The 26,636-nt window shown below is 41.7% G+C and overlaps 2 protein-coding genes across 36 annotated transcripts; one reads left to right on the top strand and one right to left on the bottom strand.

Moving 5' to 3' along the window:
* Positions 1 to 717: 717 nt before the first annotated feature.
* HNRNPA2B1 (heterogeneous nuclear ribonucleoprotein A2/B1) lies at positions 718 to 15,981 on the bottom strand. Of its 25 annotated transcripts, none has more exons than XR_012658933.1 (12): positions 15,771 to 15,981; positions 10,299 to 10,409; positions 9,122 to 9,268; positions 6,935 to 7,145; positions 6,497 to 6,598; positions 6,327 to 6,407; positions 5,519 to 5,581; positions 4,923 to 5,042; positions 4,544 to 4,666; positions 3,350 to 3,432; positions 1,897 to 2,027; positions 718 to 1,066 (listed from the first exon to the last, which is right to left on the bottom strand). XR_012658933.1 is itself a non-coding variant. In XM_075083101.1 (12 exons), exons 2-11 carry the CDS (start codon positions 12,838 to 12,840, stop codon positions 3,371 to 3,373), a joined length of 1,038 nt encoding a protein of 345 aa, XP_074939202.1. In that variant the 5' UTR covers positions 12,841 to 12,977; positions 14,177 to 14,297; the 3' UTR covers positions 718 to 1,066; positions 3,350 to 3,370. The 25 variants fall into 25 exon arrangements, 18 of the variants coding, with proteins under 18 accessions (XP_074939202.1, XP_074939196.1, XP_074939205.1 ...); XR_012658932.1 differs by having other exon boundaries at positions 6,318 to 6,407; XR_012658934.1 differs by lacking the exon at positions 15,771 to 15,981 and adding an exon at positions 14,177 to 14,339 and having other exon boundaries at positions 6,318 to 6,407.
* CBX3 (chromobox 3) lies at positions 13,750 to 25,848 on the top strand. Of its 11 annotated transcripts, none has more exons than XM_075083076.1 (7): positions 15,188 to 15,228; positions 17,816 to 17,866; positions 19,677 to 19,802; positions 21,667 to 21,809; positions 23,370 to 23,535; positions 24,314 to 24,408; positions 25,204 to 25,848. In XM_075083076.1, the coding sequence occupies exons 3-7, from the start codon at positions 19,761 to 19,763 to the stop codon at positions 25,328 to 25,330; spliced, it is 573 nt and encodes a 190-aa protein (XP_074939177.1). In that variant the 5' UTR covers positions 15,188 to 15,228; positions 17,816 to 17,866; positions 19,677 to 19,760; the 3' UTR covers positions 25,331 to 25,848. The 11 variants fall into 11 exon arrangements, with proteins under 11 accessions (XP_074939186.1, XP_074939175.1, XP_074939183.1 ...); XM_075083075.1 differs by lacking the exon at positions 15,188 to 15,228 and adding an exon at positions 16,119 to 16,174; XM_075083077.1 differs by lacking the exon at positions 15,188 to 15,228 and adding an exon at positions 17,203 to 17,238.
* Positions 25,849 to 26,636: the final 788 nt, after the last annotated feature.

Here is a 26,636-nt window from a genome sequence, read left to right on the forward strand (position 1 = left end):
CTATTTCAGGAACACAGGAAAAAAATCGTACATGAATCCTTAAATATTTTTGAATTATATAAAGAAGGTTAAAGACATCATGATTCAGCCAACACTGATCATATACTCGAAGTTTAGGATAAACCACGTGTTTAAGTAACAGGTTAAAACAGTACAGACTAGATACCTTCCCTCAAATACATTGCCAGCTGACGCTTTCCCATGCTCACACTCAAGACTCTGGTTTGGGTTTTGGGATTCCCCCCCCCCCGCCCCAGTGAAGATGCAGCTACCAGTAATACAGTTCTGGTACAGGAGGAACTCTACGTTCCATTCAGTCTCTCTCTCGTGACACTAAAAGCTCTTTAAAGGTGAAAAGGATGAAGTTATTGTCCTATCCCATTTTGACAAACTGTCTGAAGTGGTTAGTTTCGTTAACAGGAAAGGAGGAGGTATTTTTATAAAGTGATATAAAACACAGCCAAAAAGCTATTTTAAAGCAATTGTGTCCAACAGCAAAAAGATCAGCATTTTAAATTTGTAGCACTGTTTCTCCCAACAGAGAACAGATGCCTATGGTCAGAGACACAGGTTCTGTGAATACACTTGCCAAGTTGACTTTGTTTTAAATCCACCTCAAAATGGAATGTTTCAAATCATGAAGGGGTCTAAAAGCTGCACATAAACATTATTTAATGTTAGACACACACTAAGTTTTATTAAGCATTACACTAGAACTACTTTGGTATAAAAAATACTTTATTTTAAAGCTATGAAAGTTATAAAAATATGTTGTTAAACTTTCTACTCACAGAATGTTTGTTATTTTAACATTAGTGATTTGTTTCTCCTAACGAATCTGAATTTTATTTGAAATGTTTACAAGACATTATTACTATAATTTAAAAAACCCAGCATTACAGGGAGCTGTACTAATTGTGATGTTTTATCAGTATTCATTTAACCTCTATATTTTTAATGAAGGCAGCAAAAACAACTATTTTCTGATGATACAGAATTTCTTATTTCTTGAAGCGTTTCTGTGGTTGACCACTTCTTCATTAGTTACCTGCAGCATGGCACCTTCCTGCCAAAGAAAAAAAAAGTGTATCTGAAGATGTTTACAACATATGTCTAAACCAAATTACCAAGAGGGGAACTTCAGCCATTTTTTTTTTTTTTTAAAAAAAAGTATAAGCAGTTCACTGGTGTGTCTAACACAAAAAGGAACAGGAGTTGTTAGCTGAGTCCACATTCTTCAGTGGGTAGCCTTTTAAAGGCAATGGAACTTTGAAATAAGGGCATTTTTTGGTTGCCTTTTTTGGTGGGTTTTGTTGATTTTTCTTTAAAACCAAATCTAGCAGAGTATGCCACCCTTACTCTGAACAACTCATTACTTGATGAGTTTCCAGTAATTTGAGGTGCAAACATTCAATGCAGTGAGAGTAAGGCTGACTAAATTTGGCACTAAGGTTTATTAGCTGCAAGAACTATAAAAAATGGTGGAAACCTCAACATTCTAGCCAAATTCCAATTTACATTATTACATTATACAGTTATGAAATACCACCTGCAGTTTCATTTGAAGTTTTGACTTCCCCTCCTAAAGAACTGCTTATGCAGTTGGTAAAAGAATGGACGACACATTCCTTCACAGAGGCAGATGTATTCTGTGGTGCAATTTTTTTCCTTACACGTAAACAGTCTACAGTTACTTGGAACCTTCAGGATGAAACGTGTTATATAAAATAGATTACAGTAGACAAGACACACAGCAACAGACTTCATTTTCAACAGCACAGAACTACCTTCATTGCATTACCTTGCAACCACCATAATGCATAGACTCCCAAGAAAAAATAAAATGTTGCAGGATGCAAAAATAAAGTTGTAGGATTTAATTAACTTGTGACCTACCATTTTAACTACCAACACCAGGGATGGAACCCTTGCAAAGCTTTACTAATGGACACTTGCAGGTCTCATTTGTTCAACTGTAGCAGTGTACAGTGGCAGCAGTCTATGCTTGTCCAGGGTTCATATCATGGCTAGATTCCAGTAGGAAAAAAATATGTTAAGTAGCTGAAATTAACAAAAAATTTGTTTGTAAAAAATTTAATAATACAAGAAAACAGGATTCACAAATTTCTTTTCAATTGGTAATTGTTAACTCAATTCATTGCTATGTTAAACTACATAATGATAATCACTATACTGAAAGAATACTGTCAAACATTATTAGTTTCTTGTTTTTGTAACATTAAGAAAGGAAAAGTAAATAAGATCTTACCTAAAGAAGTTTAACTGAAGCTTAGAACTATTTTGCTCTACACCCTCAGCCTTCGTTGGCATCCTTATCAACTACTGTAGTTAAAGCTTTGCAGAAATACAGCGCAGCTTTTTAAGACTGGCTGAACTTAGTGACGTTTTCAAGAGTTCTCTTGTACTAGACCTGTGTCCCTGGAAGAGTACCTCGCTGGGGATATTTCCTTTCCTTGCCATTGAAGAAGCAGCATCTAAAAGATCTAAAAAGGTGTTTCTCCTTGCAGAGATATCCCTTAAGTTATCTAGATATTTTAAACCTGATAATTTACAAACAACATACTTTTTTCTGACCAGCATTTAATTTTACATGTACAACAGTAGCTTTATATTATTTGTGGGACCTTATACTACCCACTCCTTGCCTTATTTTACAATATTAAAAAAAAAAATCTAAAATTACACAATATTTCCTTTAGAATTATTTTATTAAATCATAAATGTACAACAGCTTCTTAACTCTACACACGCACTTAAAGTTTTAAAAGGAAAACGTTATGTCTTATTACACCATGATCCTGGCTAATAGCTTTTCAAAACTTTGAGGAAAATCTTAAAAAAGGTTTCACATGTCACCTGAAACTTACAAATTTAACATTATCAAAGGAATGCTTCTACACTTACAAAGACCACTAGAAAGAAACAACAATTAAAAAGCTAAGAAACTGTCTCAAAGGCATTTTTACAATCCTTCCTCCACAGTAAGGTAATGTTATTAAATAATCCAAATCCATTCACAAAATGGCTCTCTGCATCTGCTCTGGTGTCTTCTGCCATATCACTGCATATTTATGCATGACTGAGATAAGTGTTTCCTTAACATTGTTATTTCGATAACCTGAAGCTGTTCTGTTACCTCTGGGCTCTCATCCTCTCCTATTTATACAGTGAAGCCTGTTTCAACAGAAGTAAAGAGTAAAAAAATAGGTTATGAAATTATTCATCTAACCATTTTTTAAAGGAAAGATAATATGATCCTAAAAAGCTTTTAACTCCTGCAGCTACTCTCAAGAATCACTGCAATTTTAACACTTATAAACATACTTACCCATGGCATGCTTGCAGAAACTCAATAACGGCTCCTCCCCCCATATCCACCACTTCCTCCACTGCCCCCTGGACCATAGTTTCCTGCAATTGAGGAAAACGAGGAAACAGAACAGTTACATCAGTACACTTTTTAAATCTAGGAATGCTTTTGATTCTGTGTAAAGATTAACATCCATTTTACTTCCAGAGACAGCACAGACAACAAATATTTTAATATTGCACTGCCTTCCTCTAAATAACCTCCAAGAACTGCCACAAGAACTACGAGCTGAAATCTCAGAAGATTCAAGCGTCACATGCAATTTGATGTACTGTGCTGTCTTGGGCCTGTGAGGGTTGACTTTACTTGCATGCTAAACCTTAGAAGAATGGGCTTCGTGCTTCTGTTTCACAAGCTTCACACACAATATTAAATAACATTTTAATATCACATATTAAATAACTATTCAATAATTAATAAATTAATTTAAATTAATTATTAATAACTAATAATTAACATTATATATTAAATAACATTTTGACAACAAAATGCAGGAAGTGTTAGGAAAAAAAATTAACAAGAGGGGAGAAAAAAATCCCAGCAAGTTTAGTGGACATTAACTAGGCTCTCTACAAATAGAGTGAGCTGATAGCAAAGAACTTGACACTTCACTAAAATCTTTACAGACTGGGAACTGCAAAACATTTCCTAATATTCTGGAGAATTTATCCTCTAAAAATACAGTAAATAATTTTCCCCAAGACAAACTTCACAGTCTCAAAATGAGAAACTGTAGCCAACTTGCAGAAAGAATATGGGCACTCCATTTATTGCAGAAGCTACTCCATTTCTACATATCAATCTTAGAATCATAGAATGGTTTGGGTTGGAAGGGACCTTTAAAGGTCATCTAGTTCCAACCCCCCTGCCATGGGCAGGGACACCTTCCACTGGATCAGGTTGCTCAGAACCCCATCCAACCTGCCTTGAACACTTCTTCCACAGATGGGGCATCCACAGCTTCTCTGGGCAACCTATGCCAGTGCCTCACCACCCTCATCGTAAAGAATTTCTTCCTTCTATCTAATCCTAATCTACCTTCTTTCAGTTCAAAACAGTTACCCCTTGTCCTATCTTCCCTTCCACTTCCCCAAAAGGCTAAAGCCCATCCACTCAGTTTGCCTCCAAGGCAGGTGAGAACATAGACAATACCTCCACCATATGGTCCTCCCATGTTCCTGCTGCCACCGAAATTTCCACTCTTCATTGGACCATAATTTGAAGGTTGTTGGTTGTAGTTTCCAAAATCATTATAGTTTCCACTTCCATAATTGCCTGCATTATCAATACATAAGTGGAGAAATACCTAGATGAGCTAAAATGCGTATGGCACTCAAAAAAGTTCTCTCATTAGCAAAATTCTAACTGAAGTACAAAATTACACGGCTATTCCAGCAGTGTATGCAGCGAACTGCTTTTTCATACTATTTGGAAAACAAGAGCTTCCTTAGATAATATTTATACCCCTTCCTCCCCCAGTCTCAAATGATTTACAGTATTTGACAACTGAAATGCTCAGTCCATAGGTTACCTCCTCCATAGTTGTCATAACCACCTCCATATCCCCCACCCTGGTTGCCATATCCAGGTCCTCCTCCACCATATCCTCCTCTTCCTCCTCCGTAACCAGGACTGCCACCGAAGTTGCCACCTATGACAATATAATAGTTTAAAATAAACTTTTCAGTGTAGAAGGCAAAATATCCTCAGAATCAGAGGATATTTTTCTGTTTAGAAGTCTACAGGGAAAAAAAAAGTGTCGGAGTTTCATAAAGATTTCTATGAACGCTATTTTTAAAGGCACATACTAACTTCCACCCTAACTGAACTGTGACCAAAACCCACCAGTCAAACTGCCTAAAAGCTTCAATTAAAAGGCTTAACTTTTCAGGAAATTCAAGAAACACTGCTATTCTAGAGAAAAGAAAAGAAAAGGGCATGGTTGTCCAAGAAATAACCATACAATTTACTATGTAAAGGTTTAACAAGAGCCAACAGCCATGTGTGCTTCTTAAAGCCAACAAATGGCTTTGGCAATTAATATGAAAGTTTTATACACATGGTAAGTGAATGTAAAGATATTTTTGAGCTAGAGAAAAACAACCACCACCAAAAAAGTAAACTAACCTCCAGGTCCTCCACCATATCCGTTATACCCATCACCAAATCCACGGCCACTTCCATATCCATCTGTTGGAGAAAAAACCCAAAGTATTTCAATTTAGCTGTAGCAAACTAACTGAATCCTCAAACCCATATGACCTTAAGGGGCAAATCTTAGAGATTACTGATTAAGCAGATATACACTTCAATTTAGAAAAATATATGTGAAATAATGCACCCAATCATTGCTCTCTATCTTCTATTTTCTTGCCATTAGAGGGTACCCAGTTCTAATTTTGGACATAGCCCTTCCACTGTAAAGGTCAGGCGAGTGCTGCATAGAATTACAGAGGAGAAATCTCTGAATTCCTTAACAAAATTAAGTTTAGGTTCATTTTGGCTTTTAGTAAAACCCTTTAAAAACAAAAAAAACCCTTAATTTTACTGAATATCCACATAATCAATCTGCGTACTACAGAAGATGTTTGCATGTTATTTTTCCCAAAAATTCTCTAACTGCTACAGCCGCATTTAAATTAAACAAGGGTAGCTTACAGTTACCAAGAACCAGAAACAGTATCACAGAATGGTAGGGGTTGGAAGGGACCTCTGGTGATCATCTTGTCCAACCCCTCTGCCTGAGCAGGTACACCTAGAACAGGGGGTACAGGAATGTGTCCAGGCAGATTTTGAATGTCTCCAGGGAAGGAGACTCCACAGCCTCCCTGGGCAGCCTGTTCCACTGCTCTGTTACCCAAGTATACATAAGGGGGGGAAGAGAGGGGGGTAAAAAAAAAAACAAAAACAAGCGCTACAAACATGCCTGTCTTACCGGCTCCCCCTCTGAAATTGCTGCCAGGTCCTGGACCAAAGTTGCCACCACCTCCACGTGCATCACCAAACCCAAAGTTCCCTGTAACAGTTTAATATTTTTAAGTGGTGAGATCATGGAATGAGAACACAAAAACCAATCACAAACCATTAACCATTACTTGTACGTACCTCCTCTCCCACTTCTAGAATTTTGAACTTCCTGCATTTCCTGTCTAGAGAGAGCTTTCCTTACTTCTGCATTATGGCCATTGATGGTGTGATACTTCTGCACTGTAACCACATCAAGGAAGATACCGTCACCATTTAAGTACTGATCTGGCAACAAAGTGTACTTCATTTTTGGAAGCCTGATAATTTTCAGATTAATCCATACTTATTCCATGTCCTTTAAAAAAGGACCCAAAATACCATACGATTTTTAAGCAAAGAAGCCAGTACTTATTTAAGATACAAGCCTTCACACAATTCATAAGAACTACGACACAGCAAATATTCATGCACATAACTAATCCCTTTATCTCTTTAGTTTAAGTTTAGCTTTACGCAGTTACCATGACTGTGACTTTTAATACTATCAAGTGGAAGACTGAAATGAAGCTTACTTACATACAATTTTATCCACGGGATCATGGTCATCAAATGTAACAAATCCAAACCCTCTTTTTTTACCAGACTGTCTGTCAGTAATGATTTCAATAGTGTCGATTTTTCCATATTCCTCAAAGTAGTCACGAAGGTGGTGCTCTTCAGTGTCCTCTTTAATACCACCAACAAATAGTTTTTTCACAGTGACATGAGCACCAGGTTTTCCAGATTCCTGTTAAAAGAGTCCTTTAAATTACCACAAAGAAAAACATTTTCACAAATCACTATTTTGCCAGGATTTCAGGAATGGAGTACTGAAAAAGTAAGATTTTTCAAGCACAGAAGTAGCCCTCTTATGATGCATGTCCCTGTAACCTTGCTTGGGGGGCCTTCTGGGAGGGAAGCAAATGGGGCAATTTGGAGGCTTTTCCTCCCCATTTTATGTCAAAGCCTTAAAAAGGCACTGAAGAAGATACAGTTAAAAGTACTACAAAATGCGTAAAATTAAATAAAAAGACTTTGAACATGTTTAGAGAAAATATAAGATCAACTGTTTGGAAAAACTGCAAGTATTTAATATCTTAAGGATGTGTCAGCCTCCTCTGCCTACTTCCCCAACAGCAGTGAAATCCACATTCCACTCGTATCAACTGCAAAGATCCTTTGACTTCAGTGAATCCACAGCTATGTATTTTAATGCCTATTCAAAATACGAAGACAACCCCTCACATTCATGGGTTACTTTTACACTTTGAGCATGATATCCAAGCCGCTGCACTAGGTAGGAATGACTTATTCCTGAAGCTTAGCAATCACTTTGTGTGCATAAACAGTATGCATGTATGCTGCTTTAATTACCTTTTTCCAAATGCTAATCAACCCTGCATTCTGCGGGATATGGAAAGACAAGTGGGATAGCTAACAGAGGTACCAGTGGTTACTGTTTCCATTTCCCTTGACCTCTGAGACAGCTCATTCAATTCCAGTTCATCAGTCCAAATGCACTGAACACATGGGTAAAACTTGAAATGGGTAAACCCTCCCAGAGCTCCCACAACATGGTAAACAGAAATCACCTACAATCTGTACTGGCTCCTTGTCCTGGTTTTGGCTAGTGCTGTATTTTGGATTTAGGACAAGAATAATGTTGATAACACACTGATGGTTTAGTTGTTGCTAAGTAGTGCTTACACTAAGTCAAGGACTTTTCAGCTTCCCATGCCCTGCCAGCAAGAAGCTGGGAGGGGGCACAGCCAGGACAGGTGACCCAAACCAGCCAAAGGGATATTCCATACCATGACATCATACTCAGTATATAAACTTGGGAGTGTTGGCTTGTGGGCAGCAACTGCTGCTTGGTAACTGGCTGGGCATCAGCTAGCAGGTTGTCAGCAACTGCATTGTGCATCACTTATTTTGTATGTTCTCTTATCATCATTACTATTTTCCCTTCCTTTTCTGTCCTATTAAACTACCTTGACATCAACCCAATTTTTTCCACCTCACCCCTATCACACTGGCAGGGGGCGGGGAGAGGGAGGTGAACAGCTGCGTGGTGTTTAGCTATCTGCTGGGTTAAACCACAACCTTAATCCTCAAGTACATCTGTGCCACAGTGACCTGGCAGAAAAGTTCACAGGTGCACTGCATTCCTGTGCACACACCTATTTGTACCCTGAAGTTTAAAACCAAATATGCCTGGGGCTAAAAGCAGAGTAGTCCCAACACCATTTTGTATGAAAAAAATCAGAGTTTCTCTACCCCTACTACATTCTCTGTTTTCAGTCACTTCAGTTATGCACTTTTAGAAATACCAAAAAAGATCACGGAGTAGAGTCAGGAGAGACTGACAGGAGTTTATTAGTTTGAGGTTTAGTCACAGTAACCATTCCAGAGAAAGGTTAGTTTGGAATTTGCATAATTACAGGCATTCAACATGTTTTTGTTAACAATACTTTCAGACCCCAGTTGCATCCCTTGCAGACGTGACTGTACAACCAGAATAACTTAATAATTCACTGTAATAACAGACATTTATAGCATCATTTAACAGACCGGAAGGGTGGCAAATAGCGCCTCAACTACACCCTTTTAACTAGAGAATTCCTACCCAAGCATTTTCTAACAAGAAGAGAACACAACTGCCTGGCCAAAACAGAGATTCCTTTTTCAAAGCATGAAAAGTATTGCTTTCAAAGCCATACTTACCTCTCTAGCCACAGCTCTCTTAGGCTCAACCACCCTTCCATCAATCGTGTGAGGTCTTGCAGCCATGGCTGCATCAACTTCAGCCATGGAGGAGAACGTTACAAAACCAAACCCCCTTGATCTTTTGCTTGCAGGATCCCTCATTACCTAAAAATAAACACATTTAAACATTTCTACCTGTCTCACGTTAAGCTTATTGCTAACAACATTTGGAGGAAACATGTAAACTTAATTTACATTTTCCTTGATTTGATTTCAAAACACAATTATAATAAAGTAGCAAGCTATACTGGTTAAGTACACAAACTGCATTGCTTGGCATCATGGAAATTCAAACCATTGTTGCCCTCTAGGACTCCACCTGTAACTCAGAAATGCTGCTATTATCAGTGACATACATTAATATTTATGTTTTTCTCACCCCCCCCCCCCAAAAAACAAAAAAACCCATAAAAACCACACATACCCCCAAAACAAAACCAAACACCAAAAAAACCCAAAAAAACCAACCAACAAAACCAAACACCTAGTTTCTTTTAAGCGTTCTGAAGACTTTAAATTTGTGTTATGGAACATGTATGTACTGCTCCCAAAAAAAATTCAGTAGAGGTACTTCTGCAAGAGCCACTGTCCCTGGAGATATTTACAAGACATATAGACATGGCACTTAGGGACATGGTTTAGTGGAGGACTTGGCAGGTCAGTTTTACAGCTGGACTCAATGATCTTAAGGGTCTTTTCCAACCTAAATGATTCTATGAAAACATCACACAGACATCCTTTTCCAATTTTATTGAGGCTACTTACCATATCAGCTTTCTGCTCAAGGTTACCAATCACTCAGGTGTAACAGAACTCTGTGTAAGCGCTCCCTAATGCACTTCAGCCAATGACACCCCAGTTCATTTTAAACTGTTGAAATCACTGGTTAAGAGATTATCTGGGAGATTTTACAGGGAACAGATTGTGAATGCTCCCTAACTCTATGAACAGAGTTTGCAAGGGAAGCTCTGTGTGTAGCTTCAGTGGACTGAATTATGGCTAAACCAATCAACTGTATGCTTAAGAAAATTTAGTATTCCTTCTCTTCATTAAGCTATCCAGATAAAAAACCTCCCCACTTTCATAATTTCTGAACATTCTATGCTGACATTGTGCATTAGTATCCCAAACTTACCACACAGTCTGTAAGCTTTCCCCATTGTTCATAGTAACTCCTCAAGCTTTCCTCTGTTGTTTCAAAGCTTAAGCCGCCAATAAACAGTTTGCGGAACTGCTCCTTTTCCCTCTATCACAGAAAAGAAGATTACATTAATATAATTAACAAGACCCCTTCTGCATCAGCATAATTATGACACTAATCTTAACCGTCAAAAACTTTCACCAAGACTTATTTTTCAAAATTAGGATTGGCTCTTCTAAATGTTCTATTCAAGAAATCAAGCAATTTATGCAATTCCGTGGATCCACTTTTACGATATACTTTGATAATGTGCTTCTTCCCATCTCTCCCTCCAAATATGAAGAACAATGGACCACACTCAAAGACGTCCAGAATAGTCCTCTCAAAGATCTTTAGGAGACGCTTTTTACAGAAAAGGAAAATAAAAACAAAATCAAAAGTTCTCATTACAGATAACATTAATTCATTCATACTGTCTCATTCTATTCCAAATGTCATTTATTTTTAAAAATGATTCTGGCTCAAATTGCTGTACGTGAATACTAACATGCTATTTATCCAAGGCACTACAAATGAAAATAAATGAAGATACAGCTAAAGATGTTCCAAGATTGGTCACCGATACATATTTTCTAATTAATTATTAAAACAAATGAAAGCTGGGACATCTGTAAAATTAATCTGGGATCCTGCACCATTGGAACTAATAGTAACCTCAGCAGCAGCGGTATCAAAACTAAGCCGATCCCCTTTAAAATGGAAATGTGAATAATACATACTTGCATTTGTATCCACTAACAGAAATTATGTTTTCAGTAAGACTTCAGTTAAGTTCTATCACCTTTCAGAGAATTTATCATTGCACTTGTTCAGCAGAAATTTCTGCTGTGACAAGTGCATCATTAAAAAAAGAACATTTACTGCTTTGTATGTGGTATTTTATCAGAGCAGGAAAGACAGCCTTCCAACTTCTACCAGTTAAAAATGCTTTTATACTAACTTTTTATACTAAGCAGGCATCATAGTTGTCATTTTCCACACACGATAGCATCACTCACTAGATTATATATTTTGAAACTTTTTATGTCAAACAGCAAAAATTGAAAAATGCACTAAAAAGTAGTTCCCTTTCATAAAATTTAAGACTTCATCATGTTGTTTGAAAGAGAACTGTACTGCAAAGGACAAGACAACTCAAATGGAGTGAATATTTCTGCTTTATGCTGTTAACTAGTTTAAAAAAAAAAATCAAGAAAAATCTGCTTGGGTATTTGGTTTTGTGTTTTGTTCAGGGTGGTGGTTGTTTTTTAAACAACCCAAACACTGTACAGTTAGCTATAACTGACGAACACAACACAACCAACTATGCACTGGACATTTAAGATAAACATAAAATTAGACAACCAATGACAAACAATGAGTTATGGAAAATAAACGAAATAGTTCAGTGCACAAATGCCTTTAGAAGTATTAAGCCAATCTGCATGTAGGCCAATGTGTTTTCTAAGGTTGTCCAAGGCAGGCGTGGACCTAGGTGCATGTAACAGGAAAATAATTACTGTAAGTAGGACTGAATCCGTTTTTGTCCAAAATGCATCACCCTATTACCAGCTTGAGATACTGCAGTCTGACAAGGAAGTCAACCACTAGAAAAATAAACTCCCCCCAATACTATATTTAAGAACGCTCAGTGTAAATGTCTCTTAAAAACCACTTGCAATCTGCTGGTTGACCTAGTATTTTCTTCTGAGGAAGACAAAGCTAGCACTGTCTCCACCTTGTACAGACAGGCAAAATTACACACAAGAGTCTAAAAGCAGTAAACCCACGTTATGACAAGTTCCCTTTCACCTCATCTCTTTAAAAGGAATAAAGCTGCATACCAGACTTTGGCTAAGAAGCCATATGTTGCCAAGTCATAGTATAATTTATAATTTGGGTAGGCAAGCTAAAAAATCATTGTAAGCAACAATACTGCCAAAAAAATCCTCCCTTCAAATTACTTCAGTTCTGCTGCTTGAAAATTAGGGACTACTTATTACAGTTTCATAGGTCCACAAAAGACACTTTTTCCTATATAACCTGTTGTCATGTGTCTAATAATGCACATTTATGGTCTTATAAAAATATGAGAATCAATCAAGTTTAGTAGGCAAGTAGGATTTTTCCAGTGTTAGGTTTATCTTTGAAAACAGTTAAAAACATGTAAATGATGCTCAGAGAAAGAATGGCATCTATCAGTTGTAACAACTGCATTTGACTTTTAAAGGACAAAAACATACCCGACATTACTAATAAACATTAAACAGAGTAACAACACACTTTACAGGTGTATGAATTCTTAGAAGCTCTGACCATGTGAAGTTATACTGAAGCTCCAAAACGTATGATAAAAATTATCACTCCAGTCCCTCTCAGAATCTTGATGAAAATCCTCATTTGGTAAAAACAACACCCCACCCCACCCCCAACAACCCACCCACACCAAGGCGCACAATATAAAAGCTGGAAGAAAAACCTCTTTCAAGATTTCCATAGTACACTCTGTGGCAGGAATGGAGCACGAGAGGATATCTTTATGAACTCTGTAGAATCTTCATTAGTGCTTATTTTAAATCCTCCTTCAGAGGCTTAAAGCAACACTTCAAAGGACTGGAAAACGCGTAGCCTTTGCTGGAAAATTCATCATCAGAGCAAGGAAATGTGTTTCATATAGCAAGAATATGTGCACAAGTACTCCAAGCTGACCGCAGACTTCTGCGGAATTAAGAACCCGTGTAACAAAATGGTTAACTGAGACAAGCGAGTGGCATCTCTGAATTCCTATGCCTAGGCCTGCCAAAAGTAGAGCTGGGTTTACTGGTCCCGAACTACGAAGACCCTGCTTTCTCTCCCCCTCCCGTCTCCAAGCGCCCCGTTAAACCCTATACGTTCTACAGGGCTTCGCAATGCAACAGCCTGGTCCTCCCCCTTCCCCCGCTGCCTGATGTTATCAGAAGCGAAGCGGTTACCGTGCCGGCTCCGCCATGTGGCGGATATCAGGAAAACAGGGGCCCCCGCAGCTAGAAGGGGAAAATGGCGCCCAGAAGCAGCCGTCACCTCCAGGGACAGCGATGCGGCGGGAAGGGAAGAACTTATAGAAGCACCGACCCCAGATTTAAAAAAAGAAAAAAAAAGAAAAGAAAAATAACACCCGGGTCCTCGGGCTAAACAGAAACCAAGTGCTACAAACCGCTTCTAGCGTGCACCTAAACACACGGTACCAGGATGATCTTCCGAGCGCTGTTTTCCGCCTCCGCGGGTACTAGAGGGCTACAGCTGCCTGCCCGCCTCGCAGCCCCGCCTGCCCTCCCGCCTCACCCGCTTCCTCATCCCCGGAGCCATCCTCACAGCTTCACGCACAAGTGAAGCTCGGCGCCGCCATTTTACCCCTCCCCCTCGCCACCGCCATTACTAGCAGCGCCATCCCGGCCGGCCGGCCGGCACCTCCCACGGCAAAGGCGACTCCCCGCATCGCGCCCTGACAGACCTCCATAGCCGTGTGTTCCCCTCCAGCGCCACCCCTACAGCTGCTCGGTTAACGGGTATGTCAAACGATTTAAGAACTCGCCACCCGCCATGCACAGCTACCGCAGCTTCCGCCTCCTCTCTCGGCCGCGCACCAGCCCCAACCGCCGCTTCCAGAACCTTCCTCCCCGCTAACGCTTCCCCTGCCGAAAGACATCCAGCCCGCCGACCCGCGGCGCTCACACCTGCGCTGGCAGGGGCTCACAGCCCCGGAACGCACAGCCCCGGAAAATTTCACTCCCTACACATAACCAAACGTGCCGCCCTCTTTAAAAGCGAACTCTGAATTTTCCCCCTTCACATACCATATTCTTCATGGTTTACGTATTCCTGCTTGAGACTACCGTTCAAGCGGTCAGTAATGGCTGCCTTAACTGTTACGTAATTTGAAATTCAGCTCCACGTAGTGCTAGCGCCCTCCTCCTCCTGCCCAGACTCGCTTCCGAGGTTTTAGGTTTTTTAAAAAAAAAAAAAAAAAAAAAAAGGCTTGAATCTGGAGCTTAAATATCTCCAAAGGGGCAGCAGTTCTGTGTAACGCCCCTAAGTGTTTTTATCACGTAACAAAAAGTCATCAACCCCGTTCGTAATGGCCGTCTCCGAAATGAGCCGAAGGAGCCGTCGTCGTCGAGCTTATCCGCTTCGACAGCCGCCGGAAAAAGCCGAACGGGGAATGGCAGCCCATCCGACCGGCTTCGGCAATTTCCGGAATTTGCCGAAGCAGACCGGAATGGCGCTCGGAACCTGCTCGGCAATTTCCGGAGAAAAAAAGACGCAGCAGCCATCGACCATCCGAGCCCGTTCGGCAATTTCCGACAAGGGAAGAAACTCGCAATACGTGCCCGAGTGGAGCCGAACGGGCCCCGAGCACGATTGGCACCGTCCCGTTTCCTCCCCCCCGGAAATTGCCGAACGGCCCAGAAGGCTCAAAACCTCAAAGCGAGGGGTTATAATTAACCGAAGACGGTCTCGGCTCGTACCCGCCCTAACTCTCTCCCCCCGCCGCGTTGCCCTCCCCGCGGCCACCTGTGGTACTGGCAGGGAGCGGACAGGAGGGGAGCGAAGAGCACCCCCGAAATTTCCTTCCCCCCCCCCCCCGTGGCTGGCGGCCTGGCCCCTTCCCCCTCCGCCCGGGCAGGAGGAAGTGATAACTACCCAGATTTTGGCGCCAGCGCCGACACACCGCGGGGGCCCGGGAGCCAGCGAAGGGAGGCGGACTTCGCCGCAGCCTGCGCCGCTCTACCCGCACCGCCGGCATCGGGCGCGCCGCCCGCTACGGCACTCTTCTTCTTCCTTCCTTCTTCCCTCCCCTCCCTCCCTTTTTCTCTCTCCAGCGGCCCCGCACGCACCGCGACAAAGGGTGAGTGCTGCCGCCCCGCGCACCAGGGAAATGGCGCTGAGGCTGCTCCTTTTTTCCCGCCCCCTCTTCTTCAACCCCCCTCCCCCCAGCTCCCGGTGAAAGCCGGCGCGGGGACCCACCCGCGGCTCCATACTCGCAGCGAAACCTCCCCGGCCAACTCGGACCCCTCTCCGCGTTAATAAAAGAGTTTTCGAGCGCCCCCCGCCGTGCTTTCCTCCCCCCCCCTTCCTCCCCCCCCCCCCCCCCCCGCCCTCGCTAACAACTAGGCCTCCCCGCCGCAACGCGGGAAATGGCCGCGCTCCAAACGGCCCCCTCGGCCACGCCGCGAACAGCTTCAAAACCCTTCGCCGGCGCTCCCCGCCCGCCCTCCCCGCTCCCGGGGGCTCGCCGAGGCCTCGCTCCCACACCGACTGCGGGCCTCGCTCTGCGGCGGGCGGCGTCCGCTCCGGCCCAACGCGCCCTCATGGCGGCGGCCATCATGGCGGCGGCGGTTACCGGGCGCCGCGGGTCCCTTCCCCCGCCCGCCACCCCCGCCGGCTCACCCAGTCGCTTTCTCTGTCGCCGCGAGGCATCTTCCTTCTTTTGGACGCCTGACGCGGTCCTGCGCTAGCCCCCCGTTGGAGAGACGTCTTGGCCCCCCTCCTGTGCTGGCGGCGACGACGGTAGGAGGTTGCAGCTCGCGCGTAGGCGGCGTCGTGCGCTCTGCCCCGTCAGCCGCCGGCGCGCAGTGCTCGGCCAGCCCAGCCCAGCCCCACCAGCCGCCGCCGCGCCCGCCCTGCGCCGCGCTGCCGCCCAGCCGCTCCCCACCCCCTCCCTCCCCCCGCCCTCCCTTCCCCCACCCCCCGCCTCAACCCCCCTCAGATGTCGCTGTTGCCGCCGCTGCTCAGTGCGCGCAGGGCGAGAGCGAAGACGAGACGGGAGACCCGAGCGGCTGGGCACCATTGAAGTCTGTATCCTTCTCTCTCTCCCTCTTTCTCTTGCTCCAGCTGCCTCCTTCCCCCCCCCCGCAACCCCTCCCCAACTCCCCTCCACGGCGCGGGCCTCGCCTGCGGGGAGATGCGGGGCGCAGCCCGCCTTCCCTTCCCCCCCCCCCCCATCAGTACGCCGCCGCTTCCTTGGCGGCGGGGGGTAACGGGCGGAGCAGGGCTGCTGGGGCGGGGGAGGGGGGGTGCGCCCGGGCCCCGAGCACGGCGGCTCCCGGCCCCGAGCGGGAGAGAGGGTTGGAGGAGGACCCCGGAGCGAGCGGGCTTTGCCGCGGGGAAGGAGGGCTGCGCCGGGGGGCGGGGGCAGCGGCGGCGGCGGACGCGCTCGGGAGACAAAGCCAGCCCGCCAGCGCCGAGGGACGGTCTCCGCCACCGGGCGTCCCTGCTCTGGGAGGAGGCGGTGGCGTGTGCCGGGCCCGGGGGAAACGTGGCGGGGTGGGGGAGGTGGCGTTGGAAGGGGCCCCGGCGGCGGGGGTGCGGCGCACGGGGCCCGCCGGGCGGTGGCGGTGGGAGCGGCGGGTCCCCTCCCCCGGCCCTCGCCGTGCAGCGGCGGGACGGCCCCGGGCGTCCCCGCCGGCCTCCCGTGCGCCCACCATAGGCCCGAGGCGCAGCCTCCCCCCGCAGGCCTCAGCAGGGCTGCCTTTATTTTCTGCTGGGGTTTTTATTATTGTGATTATTACCGTTATTGTTGTTCTTTTCCCCTTTCTCCTGCCTTTCAAGCGGGGACGAGCCAAGCCCCTCTGTGCAGGGGCCCTAATCCCTGCCCGCCTCCCACCTCACCTACCCCACCGCCTACGGGACTGCCAAAACCCACCTCCCCTGTCGGGGGAGAATTGGGCGGGATTGCCGAGCCCGGGAGGTTTTCTGGCCTTGAAGGACTTTCTCTTTTGCCTTGCCCAGGCATATGGGGAATTCTAACAGTTCTATAGTTTGCAGTGGGGCGGGGACGATACATGCCTAAGGAGATGGCCGGTATGAGAAATGACATGGAAAAGGGGATGGATTGTGTTCAGCATCGTTTGCGCAGGTTAAATATGTAGTATGTACAGCTTAGCCGAGTTAATATTGTTCTAGGACCTTAACTCCTGCAAACTTGAGAATCAGAAGGCAACGTTATCGTTGCGTTAAGATAAATATTTGCTGTTTGTAAGCATTTACTACCGTGTAAGAGTAATGGGCGATTCGTTATTACACCCCAGATATGTAGCTGCTCCCCACCAGATTCGCAGTTAATGTACCTATGTATATCTTGATTAACTGCTAGAATCTTAACTCATGTCCTATTGGGTTTAAGGAAATAAGCATCCCTGATGGTCCTCCCCCTTTTCCCTAGAAACATCTCTGTGCCTTAGAAGGCCTTGGGAGAAACCTTTTTTCAACCCTATGTATCACTTTGTCAGTATCATTTATCCTGGCTAGCATAATGGTGCGTTACTGGGTTATGCCGGACAAAGTAGTAACCTACTTTTTGTTCTGGATTTAATCCGTATTAGAAATGTTATATGCAGTGAATTCATGGGGGTTGGAACAAGGACCATGCTTGTATTGGGATGCCTTTCTTTGAGTAATGTAAACTTCCTTTTAATTGTCATGCATTTTTCTAGTAAAAGCTCTGCAAGTCTGCAATAAAAATGGCCTCCAATAAAACTACATTGGTAAGTTCATGCACACCTAAAGTATATAAGGATTTAATCAACATATTTTTCTTCAAACTTATAACTTGGCATCTCCATTTAAAAGATACATCCACATCTCCCCTCCCCAGCATTATTCTGACCAAAATCTCAGATCCAGAAAGTAAGGCTACTTGAAAGGACATTGGCTTTGGCTTTAATAAATCTGTCATTTCTGAAGAGACTTGTTGGGAAAAAAATACTAAACGACTCAGCACTATTTCATCTGTCCTACAGTAGGAAACACTAAGGATTTTTTTTTTGCCTCCTTTCAGAACACCATGTAATTAGTCATATATGTAAAAAATAAAACCCAAATCATGTGTTAATTTAATTTCTCCCAGTGTGTTTGGGGAAACTATTTGCTGAGAAAAGGCAGTCTCTACAGATGAAAATAACATTACTGGGAAATGATGTGGCGTAGTTAAGATGCCTTTTGAAATTATTTTTAACAAATAACAGTTTCTTTGAATTTCATAGGAGCAGAGATTATCAGATGTCAACCCCTCCTGGACCATTTTAATGATGCATTCATGGATTTCAAGTCCTGTAAAGCTTTGCTTGAGGTTAAAAATGGACTTCTAAGGGCAGTTGGTTACTGGTTACCACTCAACTAATAATGATATATAGTTTTGTGAAAGACAGAGTGAGATGCATCTGAGGTTGAGGTGGGGAAATAAGCAAAAAAACCACTTGTACAATTCAAAATTTAGATAGCAGAAAAACTGTTTTATAATGCATTCAAAAGGCCTGTTCTTATATTTCCTGAAATGATTGCTGGTTGACCCAGATAGAGGTATGTTAAAAACTTGTATTAACTCCTGGCTTAGAATTGCAATGGAGTGCTTCCTTCATATCGTACAATAACAAACTAACTTAAAAGATTTCACCAAGGTGAATGTCTGAACTTTCTGTTAGTAACTGACTGCCTGCTCTCCCTAATTTGAGTAAGAGGAGTTAGCCAGCCTGGGGGTGGGGGTGCCTCAGGGAGAAGAAAGAATCCGTGAATGCAGTATTTTTAATCTTTTGCTGTTGAGAATTTTGATGCACAGGTCAGGGAAATCAGTTATGGTTCCCATGGGAACCATAACTAATTCCGCTTCATTATGTATTTGCATGCAAAACCAAAATGTATTAAGGGATAGCGTAGCTCTGGAACTGTAATTCAGATTTTGTTACCTCTTGTATGTTAAACCCTTCACCACAGTGTCACATCAGTATTTTACTCTTGCCCCTCAAAGGAAGAACAATAATCCACTGAAGAGCATCTGCATCTGTCATACGTGACTTCTAAATGCAGAAAGGGAAACGAGCCATAGATGAGCATTCAGTGGTCAGATGCCCAAGTTACCGCTTACTACATGCAACCCTAGAGAAGGGAGCTTCAGGGGTCTAGTGGATGTTTAGTACCCTTTAATTTCAGTCAAGCACCACATTCGCTGTGGGCTGAGATTTACATTGGCTTCTGTAATCTCAGAATGTACAGGTTTTTAACAAATGTCCAGTATTTCTGCATGCTCTGCAATCAAGAATTATTTTAGTAGGTTGGAAAGGCTCAAGACTGGAAAGCAGTGCTGATGCACGGGAGACCTAATTACTTCTCTAATATTTAGAACAAAAATCAACATATTTTCAATTTTATTATTTCTTACTGCACCTCAAGAAAAAAAATACAGATGCCTGTGACATTAATTTGCTTCTGTGGAGGTTTATATAGGTACTTAAGTCTTAGAAAGTAAAAAAAAAAAAAGTTGTTGCTTTGATACAGAAATCCAAAATGTTTATCTTTAAGTGACAAGAATTAGTGAAGCCGAAAAGAGTACCAGAAAACAGTCTTCCATTGAATCAAAGAGTTGTAGTCCAACGGAGAATACTGATGGAGATGTTCCCCACTTGTAGCCTGCTTGCCTCATCACCAGTAATTATAATGTTATTACTATAGTATAGTGAGTCTGTGTCTTTTTGGCTTTTTTTTTCCCCCTCCGCTTCTTTGTTTCCCTCATCTCTACCCGTTTCTCTTTTTCACACTTCCATTTCTTGAAAGAAGCTGCCTTCATAGAAGCGTTGGACATCATGTTTTTATTTTCCTTCAATTTCAGTCTTATATTCTTTTCCCTGTGGAGGCAAAAAAAGCCAGTGTGCTTAAGCTGCCACTTTTCAGACATGAATGCTGTGGTCAAAATATACCTGGGATATGCAGGCAGTTAAAGTCCAATTGGAAATATATGCTCTGTCTTAGATAATCTCTCTTCTATGCTTCCAAATCAAAACAAATATCACAAGATATAATCATACACAGAAACTTGCTGTTTGAAAGAGAAACTTGAAACTTTTCCTGGTCTTTGTTGTTTGCACCTTCAATTTATGGGTTACTAACTAGAGTAAAGCTGTTTTGGGGAGGGAGGGAAAAATTAATTATGAAAAATGAGGGGCACAAAACAGGGCTTTGGAAAGAAAGAATCGGTATCAGATCTTCAGTTTACAAAAAGATGACGGTTTTTCTTACGTCTAACAGATACATTTTTTTTTTTTACCTTTCACCACATCAAGACTAAATTCTACAGGAGCTGAAAAATGTGACAGTTTCAAAATTGTTTTTTACTGTTCTCAAACTAAACTGCATTAGTTCTAGAGAGAGCTAGAAAAAGGAAATCAAGCAAATAGAAGTGCTCTGTGATTTTTGCTTGTCTGTTTTCTGTTATATAGGAAGTGCATTAGTGAGGAATTAGTTATGTCCACTCTGATTTAGGGTACTGCTTGACCATATGTTTTAGGAGCTTAATACTGCTCCCATTAGTTTATGGCTGCCACTTTAACAATTTCCTTATAAGGTGCGGTCCAAAATGGCAAGCAAACTGCTTTTGGTCTGCTAGTGCTCCAGAAATGTGATATGACAACATGATAGGCTTGTTCCAACCTTTTTAAGATCACAAACAAGGAAATTCTGAAATGTGTCCTTCTATTACTATTTAATTGTGCCTTATTAAACTGGGAATGCCTTGAGGATGATGTGGATGTAATATTTATTTTAAGAACTTAATATTATTTGAAATATCAAATGTAAACTTAAAACACTTATAAATTTCATTTATATGTTAAGTGCTGTACTTAAGTGTAGCTGTCTTAAATTTTTGCACCTTTGTGGCATCTGTTTGAATGTAAATTACATCGGTGCGTGGCTAAGAATGAGAAGGGACTGCAATAATGGAATGCTCCTAGCATGTATCCTGTTCAATAGTTATGGGTTATTGTTGAGTATTTTGCTTATTGTAGCAATACATCATAAATTTTGCTCCCATCAGCTTCTCCTTTTTTTTTCGGAAAAGGTAGTAACCACCTTTTTTTGAGTAGCATCCCTTTCTTATTTTATGCATTTTCACAGTTACCTTATTACTGTTCTTTACTTCTGCCTTATGCTGTTTCTTGCCCTCTGCCTTTTCACAGGCGTAGAGTTAACTTTTAGAAGCTTCATAAATTTTTGAGCATGTAGCACTGAGAATTAAATTTATAAGGGGAGTGGAGGCACTGAACAAAAATATTTCACCTTTTTAAACACTAGTGTTGGGTATCTCATTAAGCAACTGAAAAAAACCCAAAACATTAACGTGTCTTGCTCAGGTTACCTGACCACATGCACTAACGTAAAAGGAGTCTGAGCTTCTGGCTTTAGTGTGAATAAATACACGATTCTTTGCTGTTTACTGAGCAAAGTTGGATTTGGCCAGTGAAGTAACTGTGTAAAGCAAACGAACGAATAATGTAATTCTGAATTTCTTTTGTAGCACAAAATGGGAAAGAAACAGAATGGCAAAGGTAAAAAAGTTGAAGAGGCAGAGCCTGAAGAATTTGTTGTGGAGAAAGTCCTGGACAGACGTGTCGTAAATGGAAAGGTGGAATACTACTTGAAGTGGAAAGGATTTACAGAGTAAGGCATTACCTATTTTTTTTTTTCTGATAGAATGCTAAATACTAAATATTTAATTGAAATAACTGCAGAGAGGGGGGATTGGATAATGGGGATACATTTTTAAAGAACCTCAAGGGAAGGGCATCCATAAATGCATATTCAAGTGGGGCAGTCAAGTATGAAAATAAAATAGAAGATATGTAGCTTAGCGTTTGTGCTCCATAAAATGTTCCAAGACTTTTACCAAGTCCTTAGTGACCGTTCTTTTGCCACTGTTGTTTGGTTTAGCTTGTGTCAGTAGCTATCAAGGTAAGCTGGACTGACAGTTGTTGTATTTATACATGCAGTAGAATGAATGTTACTTTTGAGTAAGAAATTTTGCAGGGATTTAAACTGCAGGCAGCTCTGAAGCGATGAAATTGAAGCAGATAGTTTGCTTATTATTATTCACTTTTCTGAACTGCTCTCAAATTAGATGAATTTGCATAAGGAATTCTGTGCCATGGTTGCCTTCATTAGGCATACCCGAAAGGTGTCTCTTGAGTCTCTTTCCCAGGGCTTATGGAAGCACAAGAAAACCTTAGAGTGGACTTAAAAAGTAGATTGTTAAAGAAGACACATAGTTGTGCCTCCTCCCTCCCATGACACTTTCTGGCAGACTGCTTTACCAGCTGCAAAAAGGAGACGCACCTAGCATTTGAACATAAGTAGTTAAACATGCAGCCATATTATTGTTGCGTACCTCCCAAAGTGATTGCATTGCAACATTCTGCATTGTAGCACCTGAAATTTGTGTAGTGATAAATGCATTAAAGCAAAACACAATGTGTTTAGTATTCAAGGGTCTGATTTCAAGTTGTGAAAATATGTTTTAGTAACTGAAAATAATTTGTAGGCTTCTTGCTTGTGCAGTAGTGCTGTGGCAGTATTTGTGCATGAGGACTTCTGATGAGGTGCTTAGCTATTGTAGGGAACGGTCCTGGCTTCTTCAAATTTTAGTTAAAGTGCACGCTCACTGGAACGTTTGCAGTGCCCAGCTCTGGACACGGAACCCTTGTTCCCTCCTGTAGTCAACTGAAGGAGGGAGATAGTTCTAGGTATAGTGCATCTCAGTTCTCAGAGACAACTTTTGAGAGCATTCCTCGTATATAGAAGCTTAGACATATACTTGCACCATTTGTAGTGAGTGTTGTGTACATTCTGTTCTCTGTAAGTCTTAGTGCTCATATCATATGGTTTGTTTGCATGGACAGTCTTTAGAGGAACCAGGGAAGGGAGTCAGTTTAAATGGACAGGTACGTTTTGGTAGGATGGGGATTGCTGGTTAATTGCAGTTGATAGAGGTGCTTATTATGTATCTCCAGTTTAAGAGCATTGTTTTTCAAAAACAGCAAAGCATACTTCAGTCATCAAATGCAGTACAGGAAGGTTACTAAAGATGGCAAGATAAGCATCCTTAGGTTTAAGAAACCTGCCTTACATAATGAGAAAAAAATTAACTTGCTTAAGGTGAGGCATGTGGCTAGTTTTACGTTTTTCTTCCTTTCCTAGTTTTACATAAATGTGTGTATGTTTCAGTGCTGACAACACATGGGAGCCTGAAGAAAACTTAGATTGTCCCGAGCTAATCGAAGCTTTTCTGAACTCTCAGAAAGCCGGTAAAGAAAAAACAGATGGTGCTAAAAGAAAATCTTTGTCAGATAGTGAATCTGATGATAGTAAATCAAAGAAAAAGCGTGATTCTGTAAGTATATGTTCATGTGCTAAGCTTTGTTTTTTCTGTGTCTCTTCCCCACCTCTCCATCCCTATACCTCCCCCCCCCCCAAATCCTGTTGTGACTTTGAGAGTGTGACCAAACATGGGTTTCTCAAAAAAGTTGGAAGGCATTGGGAGGAATAGTTGATGAATAATACAAAGAATATTTTAGTCAATTGTGTCTTCATCTGGTACAGTGATGGCCACAGTCTCAGAAAGGATATTGTGAAACTAGAGGAACTAATACAGGAAGTAGTCGTGATATTCTTTACCACCAGTGCAATCTCAGTGAGCCAAGAGTTGAGGTATTCCCCAAGGGTGTAGTTTCACAGTTGGATTAAGCCTACCCAAGTCTGTTGTTTTGCTGAAAAGGATGTGTTTATCCCACTTCCAGGAGTGCATTTTTGTTTTGCCTCTTTGTTGCTTTTACTGACCATGCCTGCTTTTTTGTCTACTGTAAGGATTTTTAGATCGCTTGTTTCATCCATTGAGTTTTCAGAAATAAATGCTAGAAGCGTTGACGTAAAACTCCTTCATTGTTACTCTACATCTAAATGACTTGGCCTGAAGATCAGTCATGAAAAAATAAATGTCATCTTCTGACAACTTTATGTAATTAGGGCTTTTATAATTATGTGAGGATATATATTTTGTTTTGATACACGCGTTCTTGTGTATATATATATACACACACATATATGTAGCTCTAATGCCAAAATAGAATTTTACCTTAAACTAGATAACAGTGGTATAACTTACTCAATAGGTTGATAAACCAAGAGGGTTTGCAAGGGGTCTTGATCCTGAGCGGATAATTGGGGCTACGGATAGCAGTGGAGAGCTTATGTTCCTCATGAAATGGTAAGTCTTACATCCACAGTTCTGGGCTATATTAAGGGAGGGCAGGCAGTTGCACTGAGGCTAAAGAGACAACTTCATTTCAGGAGTAAGACAGCTGGTGATCTTCTTATTAACCCTGTATTCTTAGAAAAACGAGGGTTGTATAATCAGTTAGTACTTATTGCCTCTTCTTTCCAAAACAAAAATAACTTTAGGTTCTATTGGTTCAGTTCTACGGAAGTAGAAATTTGAAAGGTAAATCTTGATAAAATATGGAAAAATTGGCGTTCGTATGGAAAGGCTGGATCTCAGTAGTGTTCTTGCTGAGGGAGTGGCAGGCAGAACTCCAGCTTTACATGTTTCAATAAGCAGAAGCCAGCTGCCAGATAACCAAACTTTTCACTGGCTGTAGTGCTGCTGTCTTGCGTGCAACCAAGCGGATAGAGAATTGGAAGGAACTGGTGGAGGAAGCTGAGGTTGAGATGAAGATCAAACAATGTGAAGGAATTTTGTGCTTTAAAAGACAAATTAGTGAAGTTCTACTTCTTCCATTTATAGTTACCTACTGCAGTGTGTAATGATTCCCTTTGAATAGTGTTTTCCTTTCAAACATTAAAAAACGTGGGAAGGGAAGGAAGATAACAGCTGTGAAACCTTGCCATTAGCATGGAAATGCTTGGTAGCCATAGTGAAAGGTATACTGAAAACTGATTTCTAGCTGATATCCTTTTCAGACCTTATGACCTATCAAGAGCTGCTAAATCTACTGAATTAATGATTATGCATTTTCTTAAACCCCACTCTCTTCTACATCAGGAAAGACTCTGATGAGGCAGATCTGGTCCTGGCCAAAGAAGCTAACGTGAAGTGTCCTCAGATCGTAATTGCTTTTTATGAAGAGAGACTAACTTGGCATTCGTGCCCAGAAGATGAAGCACAATAATTGTTTGCATTGCTTTTTTTATATATATTAATATTAAAACATGAAATTTGATTTATTAGCAATGTGGGAAGCATACGTTCTAACCAGAATCAAATTTGATATTTTTTTGAAGTAGTATGTTTTGCATCAACAGCAAGTAAATAAAAGCTTTCTGCAACTTGTTTCATTTATCACAAGAGAGCATTTGATACTACTACTTCCTCCATATTAGGTAAAAGCTTTTATAAAACGTTCATAAACTTCCATAGTTATTACAGAGTCATAATGAATGTCTAAACAAACTCACAGATGTTTTGTAGTCTTCTATACTATTGATGTGCATGTATCTTCTTTACCCAAACCTAGCCCTTTAAACCTGTAGAATCATTCTTTTTAGTATCTGGGATCCCTTGGTCCTAAGAAGACCAGGTGAAAACTAACTTTGTAGTAATTTGAATGTTATCAGACTGTATATTGTTTACTTTATTGTAAATACTGGTGAACAGTGGTCAATAAAATAGTTTTATATTCTTCCTTTATACTGATAGGCTGTGACTCTTTTGAAGCGGTATGATATTTCTGAACTTTTGATATGGTAAGCTCTCAATTCGTAATATATTTAACTGTAAGTTGTTTTTTCGGGGTAGATTAATTAATATTACGCCATTGCTACTCTGTAATCACAATATGAGACAAATACCAGGCTTTGACTCTTTGTATTTTTTCAGTGAATGATGCCTGAGGCACAAGTTTTTTTTTTCTGTCAGGAAGGGCCTGTAAAATGAATGTGCTTTGGGTACTTAAAACTTTAAGCCACCGATAGCAACCATACTGCCTAGGTATGACTGCTGGTCACAAAGCCAAGTGGCCTCTGCAGATGTACCGGGAAATATCAGCCTTTGCTTTAATTTCAGGTCTTAATGCAAGGCTGTACTGTAACTAGCAGTGTTTCGGAGGGAATTACTCTTCATGCCGTCACCTGAAGAATACTTTCATAGCTCTGCCTTTAAAATAGAATATTTAACGAAGATACAAAGCAATCTACTGAAAATACTGTTTCTATTTCATATTGAATTTTAAAATGAGTCCTATAATCGACTGCTTGCAGAATGCCTTCAGAAGGGCAGAAATAAGAGGTGGGAGCTCAGGAGGAGGAAAGTTGCCTTTTTCCATTCTTTCTTCAGTTGCCATTCCTCTTTTCACTTGCTTTCATCTACATACCTTTTTGTGTTTGACTACCATGGTACAGGTTGCCTTCAGCTGTGCCTCTCCATATGTCAGCAGCCAAGCTTGTTTCAGAATTCCCCTTAAATCAGAGTTTTGACTA

Source organism: Phalacrocorax aristotelis, chromosome 2, assembly GCF_949628215.1.
Source record: "Phalacrocorax aristotelis chromosome 2, bGulAri2.1, whole genome shotgun sequence".
In the NCBI taxonomy this organism is placed as follows: Eukaryota; Metazoa; Chordata; class Aves; order Suliformes; family Phalacrocoracidae; genus Phalacrocorax; species Phalacrocorax aristotelis.